Below are 12,291 nucleotides of genomic sequence, written 5' to 3' on the forward strand. Positions count from 1 at the left end.
TGTTTTACTCACCAGATTCATAATCAAGAATGTCCAGTCCCTTACCTTTTGGATTATTTTCTGCTTAGTTTCCCTTCATACTTCCTTTGCCATTGCTAACTCCTAAGTACTTCATTTTTAAGGCCCCCCCCCCCAAGGTACAGAAATTGCTGCACTATTATAACATACAGATATGACTTTTACTTTATATATCTATATTACAACTCAAAAACATTGAAACTGTCTCAAAATACTCAAGAGAGAAGATTTTTGGACCTACCTGGTCACTTACTGATGTTTTTTGGTTCTCTTATCATAAGGGTCAAACACAAGTCTTTTAGTGAGTCATTAAACTTCTCCTAGCTCCCCAAAGAGTCAGTCTCTTTAGTAAACCTGCTTTGAAAAGTACAAACTGGTAAAAAATGTTCCAAAGGAGTGCAGTTATGTGCTTTGTATACTAATGCCAGGCTGCATTGCCTACGCTCCTTAACTGCTCACATTCACTGTACCAGTATAACACTCTTGAATCTTCTTTGGACCTTCTTACTTTTAATACCTACCTCACATATAACTTATTTCAGATATTTAATGTCACTTGATCACATATCAATTACCTCACACATGCAATCACACAATTTATTTATTAATTGCCTTTTATTTACCAGGAAAGACCGACTGGGCACAAGTCCCATTTTCAGAGGAGGCCTGGGGAGAAAAGTTCACCAGACCTGGGGAGAAAACATTCACAGTTAAATTTCAGTGATCATAAATACTCTTTTAACTATTAAATCTTCAGTCATGTCTGTTGCTTTTTTACTGCACATTATTAAATATTCTCTGCATTGTTCAGTGCTGCTTGTGCTGGCTGACGGCATGATCAGATTGCACGTGCTCTGACAATTTCTAAGTTTTGTGCATTTATATACTTACATGCTATGCGGACAAAAGCCTTTCGACTTTTGGTAGTGCCAGCTGAACTCCATGCTACACACTGACACCAGTAATCCTCAGGACCAAAGAGCTCTTCCACCTGCTGTCGAGATATCTCAATGCTCACCTCTCTGACGACAAGACCTGTCAAAATCGACATACAATCAATTAACATTCTATTGAAGCTCTTTCTGAAATGCATGCCCACTTTAACTGTACTTTAGTTTACCATTAGCATGCCAATAAACAGACTTAAATTCTGAAACATTTTTTTAAACATAAAATGCTTGCACTGACAGAGCACAAAAAGTCGTTATCCTAGAAACAGAAGACACTCATTTATAAAGACCTTGTAAATAAGCCAGTATGACACTGTATATAGTTTGTGCAGTTATGCTATGGAAAACGAATACTGCCCTTGAGTTTTCACTTCTCTGAGGTTATAGGAGGATTCAGTATCCGCACTTACATTATTCTAGTCTCGTTCACTTGGTTAGGTATCCTCCTGCAAGCTCAGCTGTACATTTGGGCTTGGTGACCAGGCAGCAGAATCACTGAAAACTGTAGGGTGCAGAACAAGCTCACATGCTCCCTGATGTACTAACTCTCTACCCTCTTCATTTATTTATGCATGTATGTATGCATGTACTTTTGTGGGTATGTTGCCTGGCTTGTCTGACAGATTATGGACAGTATGGATGAAAGCTTTGATATATTACCAGAGAAACTATCCTAAGCTTCTATATCCTGTAGGAACTATTTAAAATCTGCAGTACAGGTTCCAGTACAGTTCAGATATTGTTCCATAAATATGACTACGTTTGCCAATGTGTTTCACAGTACAAACACAAATCTGCTGCCTAGCAACATTCAATCAGTTGTATGCTACAATGTGGCTAAACTCTAAACACATTTTCACTGAGCTGAAAAAATTATCTTTAAAAACTGTTTGCAGAGTAAACTTGGGTAAGTGCTATAAAAAGAGCAACTGGGTAAGAGTAGTAAATCAAGATCACATGACCGTGCTGCGCTGCCAGAGTTTAACAGTGTGTCATAAATTTTGCTTACAGCAAAGATGAATGTGAAAGTTGTCATTGTACCATAGGCATGTGTATCTATCCGTCCATCTGTCTGTGCACCTATATGCATATGTACAGTATATATATATATATATATATATATATATATATATATATACATATACATACAGTATGTATCCATATTTTTATATATATATATATATATATATTATATACGCATACAGAAAACTATAGATACATCCATCTATACACACACACACACAATATATATATATTTATATATATACATATATATATATATATATATATATATATATATATATATATATATATACAGATGCGCACCACACACATATTTTTATTAACTGGTCAATGGACTGATGCAGTATGAATCTATTTCATATAAAGTAAATTGGTCAACATATAAACAGCATAACACATAGGAGTCACTACTGAAGAAAAACAACAAAGAAATAAAATAGAAAATAAGCTCTAACAGCTCTAACTAATAAGCTCTGCCTACTCTGCAAACAGTTTATCATGTGGTTGGCATAATGGTTAAGGTGTTCACCTTATAGACATAAGGTGCAGGATTTGATTCTAACATGGGGTAACTGGCTAGGCTTAAAATAGTCCATAAGGGCAGTTAGCCTAGTACTAATCTATGAACCTAAACAACAGATGCATTTTTACTGTATAATATGGTCATATGAATGTGATAATATGGCAATAACCCATGGCTGGGTATGGGTTATGCTGGATTTAACCACTGGGGGGACATACTGGTTAAGGAGTTTACCTCACAGACACAAGATACAAGGTTTGATTCTCACCTTTGAAAGGGAAATTGGCGAGGCTTAAAGTGACCAACAAGAGCAGTTAGCCTAGTATTATCTATGAACCTATGTTGGTGTGGTTTGATCATAAGAGTTAAGCCCGAGTGACCAAACAAAGCCAACCGTGTCCAGCATTACCCACACTCAGCCATGGGTTATTACTATTATAAAATGACATTACTTAAGGAAAAAGTTACTTAATTCTCTTAAATAATGTCTTTGTATAATGGTTCTGTGGTGTTCTTCCGCTTTCTTTAGATTTTCTGTTGCTTTTTTAATGTACTGCCCATGCATATGGGATTTATATTCCCACACTTAAGCAATACATCGGTTGTTTGCAAAGGAAGCAATGGATAAAGAAGATCTCCGTTGTTTCTTTATTTATTAAAAAAAAAAAAAAACGAAAAAGGAAAAAAGTTTGAAATCTGGGCAGTTCAGAAGTACGAGAGAGAGATGGGGCAGAAATGCAAGGAAAATCAGCTATGTTTCTTTAGTTTTTCATAACACCTGATTTTCTTGTATTTCTGCCCCATCTCTCTCTTGTACCTCTAAACTGTCCAGATTTCAGATTTTGTACTTCTCAACCTGGACTGTAGCATATATTAATAGAAGAAAGTTCAGGAGACCAGTCTTTTTTCTTTTGGTATATTCTGGACTTTACAACAGGCACTCTAGTTGTACTGATCAATCAGAGTGACCGTTTTTGAATGCTAATAGCCAGTCATTGTATAACATGGGATAATCCTTTCCACAAATCACACTCTAGCGTTTTTCTCAGAACATTTGACACACAGAGGCACACACCATAATAGAACTCACTGACAACATAAGCACACATAGCCCTTGAGGCAAACACTTCACTGCAACCCACAGAAAGAGCATTTCCTGCACATCAGGAAACAGCAATAAAAATTTAACAACTACAATGCCAAATAATATGTGAGTATATACTTTCCTGACTTACAGGGAATTCCAACAGCCAAGGCTGAAGGTAGAAGTTAACTGAAAGAGACTTGGTGGAAGGGTATTTGTGTTGCATCAAAAAAAATGCCCTCACAGATCAGCAGACATAGTACTCCTCGTTACATCTATCATCGAATACCGTACTTGATCCGGTCCTATTCTGACATGAGTATCAAGCAGTAAACCACCAGAGTAGAATGAGAGACACAAAATCCCGAGGACTGAGGTTTGCAAAACTGAATCCTAAAGTACAGATATACCAAAGAATGCCCATCTCCTGGATTTGTTGTTGCAGTTGAAGCAAAAATATTTTGTGACGGTAGATACTCGAGATTAGTTGCACTAAATAAAGTTTGTGCAACAGATTTAAGTTTTGAAACTGAGATCAGCCATCCCCCTTTGAAAGTGATCTTTGCAGCATTTTCTGATGAGTAGTGAGCCATCTGATAACACTGATGTCACAGATGATACTTCACATGAAGGATTTATTGGAAAACGCAAGCCATACCCTTACTGAAGCAAAGAAGTTAAGCATTCCTGAATGTAAGTACCCACTTCAGGAAAATCCTCAGCTAGATGTAAACATCCAGAGTACAGATGTCTCTCCCTCTACCCTGGCTGCTGCTCGAGAAAAGAAAAAGAAAAAGATGAATGTGCCGGTACATTCAGAAACCATTTTAAGAAGAAATGGAGATTAGCCAAAAGGGATACCTGACGCTTCTAAAAGGCCAAATAATATCCCCTACAAATGATTGTCTGCAGCTCTGGGACCTTGCAGGTTGGGGTGATGGTAACTAGAAAAAGCATTTTCTAACAAATTAATTTCAACTCCACTCAGCCAGCAGGTTTGAACAGTGCACTACTAATCATATTTGTCAAGACATTTAGGTCCAACCAAGCAGGGGTGTCATCTTTTCCCTTTGTTATTTGCTTTACATTTAGAGCCATTGGCAAAGAAAATAGGGGACTCGGAAATGCAAGGATATAATTGGTAATCAAGGAAAGTTGGCTTTATTTGCAGATGATATTATTTTGTACCTGATAAAAACCAGAAAAGGACATCTCAGTGTTGTGGGACAGTTTCAGACAGTTTCAAGTCATTTCAGGATAGAAAATTAATGAAGATAAAATGAAAACTACAGCCGTAAATTATGTATCTACAAATGAATTGCTTCAGCAATACCCATATTTATGGCCACACGATAAGATTAATTATTTGGGAGTACAGATTAAAAAGGACTCTGTTATGGCAGCTAAGAATATGTGGTAAGAGACTAAACAAAACAAAAGGGAATACAAAAACTGAGACACTGGAAACTCATTTTTATAAATCTGGAAAGTAAGACAGAAGCAGTGAAAATGTTTTCAGTCCATTTAGTTTTACATACAGGTCATGCGTATTTTTATCAGCCAATACTTAATAAATAGTTGAAAGAATTTATCTTGGAGGGAAAAGGGGCAAGGGTTAAAAGAGGTGATAAGTTGACATTTCCAGCAGAACAAGGTGATTTAAAATTGGTAACCATTTAAAATGTCAGGACTGTATCCCAAATTACTGAGACTAAATGTCCAAATGATCGGACTAACATATACCAAGTCCAAGATGCCATTTCTTGGAATATTCCCTTTTCTCTAAGGTATGGCAGTCTGGGAGTTGGTATATATAAGTTAAGGGGGTGTGGTGGGCTTTCCCGCCCCCCATAGCAGAATGAAGGGGAGCTTGCATCCCTGTAAAAAGAAGTTTAAAGGAGAAGAGCGATTTTCGATATTCACTCTTCTCATGTATTTTCGGTCTTTTTTTTTTTTTTTGGCTTGACGGCATTTGGCATTTCGAGTGTTGACATTCCAATAGGAAGCTTTTTGGATTATATGATTTTAAGGGATATTTTACAGCTACGCAATTAAGGCTCGTATACATATCACAAGCAGAAAGTTATAATTCAAAATGGAGGGAGATGATGATGAAGCAGTACAGAAATTCAAGAAATAAGGAAAGAGTGGGATATTGTATGCAGATCCCTAAGGAGAACAACAGCAGCCATAAAAAGCATTACATTCATAAAGCAGCTGAAACTATTGTTAGACCTAACTAAGCCAACATGAGAATGGACAAAGGTGATTCTGCTGGTAGAAATGACTTCAAGCAGAGGGTACAGACAATAGGCCCAAGGAGGCTGGAATTTACTGGAGACAAACTGGCAAGGTATTGGGAAAAAAATAACTAGGCAGGGAAAGGTAACATCATGAGATGAGGTCAAGAAGACATTTGGACTATAGGCTACAGACTTGCTTCCCTATCAAGGGTTGATATCATAGTACAGGCAAAGAGAAAGGGATAGAGGAATCATATGTGAAAGACTTCTCTGGTACAGTTTTTAGTTGAATCCAGAGCAGAAGCTGCTGTTAAAAGGGATATTTAGTAGGGCATATAAAATATTGCATGATAACAATAGGAATCAATCAGAGGAGGTTAGAAAAAATTGGGAAGAGAGACTGGACAAGTAATTTACAAGGTAACAATAGGAGAACATATGTGTGACTCCCAAATATGGAACAAAGTTTAGAAGATTTATTATTTTTGCTTCTATGGTTTGCATAGGTATTTTTATATCCCAAGAAGACTTCAAAAAAGCTTTTCCTCACATGGATGGCAAATATTGAATGTGTGATGAGGAAGAAAGAGATAACTGGGAACCTGTGTTTTGGGAGTTTAATGATTTGGCAGATTTTAAAAATTCCCTACTAAGTGCCCTTTCAGAAGTATTGGTTGACTAAATGGGTGCAACTAAGGAAATTATTTTTTGAGCTGGGATACAGGATCTGCTCAACTTGGGCAGTGCTGACTACATCACCACCAAAAACAGACAACGGTTTCCATTGATGCCTGCCAAGTTCTTCACAGCAGCCTCTGTCAGTTGCAAAACATCAACAGGGTCTTGTGTGTTTAAATGATCTATATCATTAGGCAGGTCTTAAGCTAGATTTGTTTTTTTTTATCCCAGCTATGGTAGATACACAGGCATGAATCAGTAATGTTTCCCATACTACCAGTGACCTGAGGACATGAATCATACCCTTCTTGGCCACTAGGGGTAAGCAATAATTAGTTCTGATCATTTTTTTCTTGGTCAATGCAACAACGAACAGGATCAGTGACAACAGCAGGAAGCAGTACAGGAACCTCCCACACTACAAAATGGAGAATGTAGCTACTGCCACTACACCTTGACTAATGGAGAGAGGGGAACACATTCTACTTAGTGGCAAAAGATCAGTCTCCAGAATGATGAAATATGGCTTGTGAACTGACAGCTCCAGAAAAAGACTATAGTAGTTGCTCACAAAGTCCAGCATTTCATTGCCTTTACCTAGGACATTAACTGCTGAGAAAGTGATGCTTCTACTTTTGGCAAATTGCTAGGTGCACATTATCTCCCTGTATATAGGGTACAAATGTGCCCTTTCTTGTTTAGGTACCGCACAATTGATTGGTTTTCCACTGTCTGAGGAATAGCTCAGGAAAAAGAAGCTATGTCTTCAATACCTTCAGGGTCAAGAAGACTGCTTGAGGTTCTAACTAGCTGATTTGTAAAACCCATTTTGTGTGTGTGTGTGTGTGTGTGTGTGTGCGTGCGTGCGTGTGTGTGTGTGTGTGTGTGTGTGTGTGTGTGTGTGTGTGTGTGTGTGTGTGTGTGCGTGTGTGTGTGCGTGTGTGTGTGTGTGTGTGCGTGTGTGTGTGTGTGTGTGTGTGTGGGGTTATCACCCTTGAACAGGAGAGTCGAGCTCACTACACTGCCAGAGAAGCCGTCACTATGTCCTGTGATACATTTGGCTGTAGGAAAGGAAAGCTGACAAATAAGTTATGGGGAGTCTTCACCATTTCAAGATCTTGTGCAGGGGATGGCAACAGGAGAAAATCAGTAAGCCTGTAATAGTTGTCAGTCTGTAACTCCTCACAGCCCATTGCAAAGTATACAATCTCACTTGTGGAAATGAATAAAAAACTCTATGGTGGCCACCAGGCCAAGAAGACACAGCAGAATCTGTACATGTCTCTGCACTGCACACTCACCATGACTTCCTGGGTCTTCTCCAGGTTTAAGAACAACTAGTAAAGACTAGGAAAGCAATAATTTGTGCAACAGTTAGAGAAAACAACACAAAGCTTACGGTTACCCCTACTGACTACAACCATCAGAGTCCCAGTGCAGGAACAGTATTAGTGGAAACCTTTATAGTGCCTATTAGAAGCCAATTATCCATGTAAGGGATTTTTTTAGAGTTTCTTCTCCTCATGGCTTTGGCCACCTCTTTAGATTAGAAATAAACTAAGAGTTGAGTAAAAGTGAAACAGAAATGATAGAAGTGATGTCCATCACAGCAAACTAGGGGAACCACTTGTGTGATGTGCAAACAGTGATCATTATGACCACAGAAGCCACCCAAGAGCCCTACAACCACAGAGACAGCAGAACATGTCAGTCATCATCCAGAACTAGACATACCAGATGTGTAGACTGAATTAGTGAATTCCAGATTGTGACAGAAGACACATGTGCTCACTAGAACCAGGAACATGCATGAGTGGAACTCCCCACCCTAATCTGAATGAAGGACAGTCTCTACCATCTTTTACATTTCGAAAGTCTGTGCATTTTCCAAGATATCTGTTAGCATCACTTAAGTCTCTCAGTACATATCTTTCTGGCAGAGAACTTGGAAGCCCTAAAACTGTCTAATGTGAACATAAACAGAATCCACTGGTCTTTGGTGCATGAAGGTACTGCAAGTTATGACATACTTAAGAAACCCACCCAACCACATTAGCCTCTGCTGACTGTAGCTGGACCACTGGATTTATATTACTGAGTGACTCAGCCAGCAAAAGAAGGAATTAAGGCAAAGCGATTCTTGACCTCCTTCTTTGAATGAAGATGATGATGCTTCTTCCTTTTTTGGGGATTGACTGGTCTTGAAGAAGAAGATGGTGGAAGTTCAGGAGGATCATAAATGTCCTTCACAGTGCTCTGGGCCTGCTGCTGCCTTTGGTAGTCTTCCAACAGAGTTTTGTGATGCCTGGCGATACACTAACTCATCCTAGAACTGGGTACCCAGAATGTTCTTTCTGATCACCTTCTTGAGAGAACATAGTTTCAGCCACAGCATCCTGAAGCCCTTGGCACTCACTTCAGAACAATCATAACAACAGGACATGTTTTCTAAGTGTCAGATCCCACAGCTGCAGCTCAAGTTCCCATGAGACAACAAACATTTGCTTGATGTCCAGGCCTTAAGCCATAAGCCTTTGTAGATGATGACCTGGAGGCACCCCTTCCCCACTTATGTATGATCCAGTAGACTATGTCAGGTGTGGGGATACTCAAGGACCGGACACCTCACTACCAATTGCCCCTAACCCAAGACCAGTTGAATCAGGGACAACATCTTAGGAACAAGCTGATTAGTGTCATGGCCACACAACCAGCAAGAAACTGGGAGATGTTAACACCCCATAATACACACCTGAAGGGAGGGAGCCAGGGATGCACCTCCTCCAGGCACTTTAACATTTGCTGAGGCAAATGAATGGTGTAGGTTCTATATCCTTCATTTATCAAGGAGGTGCTCAGCACCTGCAGGACCCAGAAGGTCATTCTTACAATGGGCTAACCTTCTGAGGATTGTTTTCTATTCTGTACGCTGAGCTTCAGTCATTATGACAGTGCTCTAACCACAACATGGGGCTGCAAGTAGCACTACCATGAAAATCCCAAGTAAGAAAGTCTCAACCACCTTTACCTACTGACTGGCAAGGCAGAGCAGGAGTTTCTTCCTTCAGTATCTCTGGAACTGCTGGGGACATAACATCAGTGCATCAAATCACACTTTTCCTCACGACAGTAAGTACAATATCAGTGAGGGTCTTGGATAGTAATTTAATAGACACATGGACACAAATTGTGTTTGAATCTAGGCAACAACGAAGGGAATTTTTCACTATATGCCAGGATTAAGATCAGAATTGTATGATTGGCAGAAAATGACTGGCAAGCTCAGGGCAAGGAATGCTTATCTACCCAGTGTGACACATCACAGCATGCACAAGCAATAACTGTGTATTCCCTGAGTGCAGAACTGTTAGGTAAAAAACAATTGTGAATGATGAAGAGAATTAACCCTCTCTCAGGACCCTCTTGTAGTCATTATAACAATAGTAAAACATAGTCATTTTAATAGTATCTAATTAAAAATAAAGCAAATACAGTTTCTAAAATTCTGAAATCAGTATATGCAAGGCAAGGCAGCTTATGGAAAGCAACCAAGTACAGCTACACAAAAACAAATGCAATTAAATTAAAAGTAGAAAAATATTGAAAAAAAACTCAAATTTTACTTAATAACAAATGCGACAAAAGATAGGCACACATCTTAAAGTGTCCTTTTCACTTCTTTAACTTTTAATACTTTTCATATTTCAAAGCTCTGACAAGGGCATTCCTTTTTTCATTATTAAGAAAATTTCACAAATGTCCTTTCTTGTTCTCCTTCCCTAAAATTTATCCAAATGCTCCACCTAATGATTTTGTGTTCCTGAACTAGTGTCCCTCCGTAGCTATTCCTCCTGACCATGTAATTTTTCTTAACCCCTCTGCCTTACCAACCTTACTAATAGTAGCCTAGATGACATTTCTTTTTCCAGCAGTAAGCAATGTTTACTGAAACTGCAAGCAGAAGCAATTTCACAGACATCTGCAATGAACCAAGGTCAGAACTTCACTTATATTTCAAATAACTGTAACTTGGTTTAGTAGATATCACATTTGGGGAAGTGTAAGTCATTTCTCATAACTCTACTTAAAATATTTATATTGGCAATGAGTCAATAAAAAAACTCATTTGCTGGGGAGTCCAAACGGCGACAGCAGCCAGTACTGTATTTTAAATTGATTTATTGTTTGAAGTGCAATCAATCCAGTTCAAGACAGACATACAAAATCAGGCAATTAACTAACAATTCTCTACATTATTTTTATTGCCAAGCATAATGAATGTGCGGTGCCTTCCACTTATGTTGCCCTAAGTGAACGCATGATGTGTATCCAATCTAGACGCCACTATTAAAACTGTTGCAATCAATGTACCAACAGGCCTGTACAATTCTCCCAAGCTTTATTAAACATTAAAACAAAGATGATTAATACACAGATCCCAGACTCTCTGCTTCACCCAAAGCTCCATCGTCTTTTTAGAGGCGTGCTGTGTCCTGCATTCCACATGGATTTTAAACTGACAGCAGCTTCTTGAAAGCTGCTGTTTTCATCCTGCAAATTATAAGGCAGGCCTTGAAAACCAAGTACATTCCTTTAAGTTTTACCTTTGCATAGATACTCTATTCTGAGATCTGCCTGCTAATTAAGGTTTGACTGTTACTGTTTTATCCATCTGTTGTACTTTAAAGCAGTTATTGTGTTGTCTAAACACTCAGATTAACACCTGCTTTATGCAGACTGCCTACAGATTAAAGAGCAAAACAAAACAAAAAAGTCATGCTCATTGTAAGGCATCCTGAGAAGAATGCACATTTTCCTCATAAAATGTCTGTACTCATTGCATACAGTTAAATAAATTTTGCTGAAAATCATTTAGAAAAATGGACTTTCTCTTAATCCACAGCCACTTTATATTATGGAAAACAGAATCTGAACCCAGCATATCTAGTCATTCAGGGTAATGTGTCTAGGCAGTCTCCTAAAGACTAAGTGATACTAAATATACGTTTCAGTGGTCCCGATTTTCAGAGATGTCCCTGATTTTGCCTCAGACTTTTGATGTTCTCCTCATGAAGTCTTTGACTTTGTGAAAGAATAGTGAGGGATTCAGTCATTGTACACCAGACATTCTAGGTTCCAGATTTCTAATTCTTTACAAAATGTGTATTAATACAAATACTCTCATTCTGTGAACTTTGCGAGATAAGAGTGTCCGTAATTAAATATGACCTCTTAATTTGAGCCTTTTCCTCCTGTTTGTTTTTGGTTTTAACCTTGATTCTAGAGATTAGAGGTTGAACCTATGAGAATTGTCTCTTAAAAATGTTTTTTCTCATCAAATATAACATGGTAAAATTGCTAGAAAACATTCTTTTTAGGAAGTCTGTAAAACACGCAGTAACCCTGAGAAACAACAAACCACACACACACACACACACACACACACACACACACACACACACACACACACACACACACACACACACACACACACACACACATACATACACATGCACATGCACACATGTTTATGCACACTCATTTAATGCTACTTAAAGCTGTAATCAAATGTTAGCATGGAAAAAAGGAACCGAACTATCGGTTTATGCAACAGCATAGACATACTTAAAATATAATAATCTTTAAAAAAATAATGATACAAAGTACTGGGATCACCATCAGTGTTATGGTGCAGATAAAACTGTCAGTGGTTTAGAGGTTTAATGATCTGTTTCCTGTGGCTAAGTAGTTCAAGGTTTGATTCCCTCTGCC

The 12,291-nt window shown here is 38.4% G+C and overlaps 1 protein-coding gene across 3 annotated transcripts in view; it reads right to left on the minus strand.

Annotated features, from left to right (window-relative positions):
- UNC5C (unc-5 netrin receptor C) overlaps window positions 1–12,291 on the minus strand; it is a 1,141,364-nt gene that overhangs the window by 392,819 nt on the left and 736,254 nt on the right. For all 3 annotated transcript variants that reach the window (XM_044061271.1, XM_044061273.1, XM_044061270.1), the window contains exon 3: window positions 910–1,053. In XM_044061271.1, coding sequence (XP_043917206.1) covers window positions 910–1,053 — 144 coding nt within the window. The remainder of the gene's footprint in view (window positions 1–909; window positions 1,054–12,291) is intronic.

This window comes from Protopterus annectens, chromosome 2.part0 (assembly GCF_019279795.1).
Source record: "Protopterus annectens isolate FY-2018-M chromosome 2.part0, PAN1.0, whole genome shotgun sequence".
Taxonomy (NCBI): Eukaryota; Metazoa; Chordata; order Ceratodontiformes; family Protopteridae; genus Protopterus; species Protopterus annectens.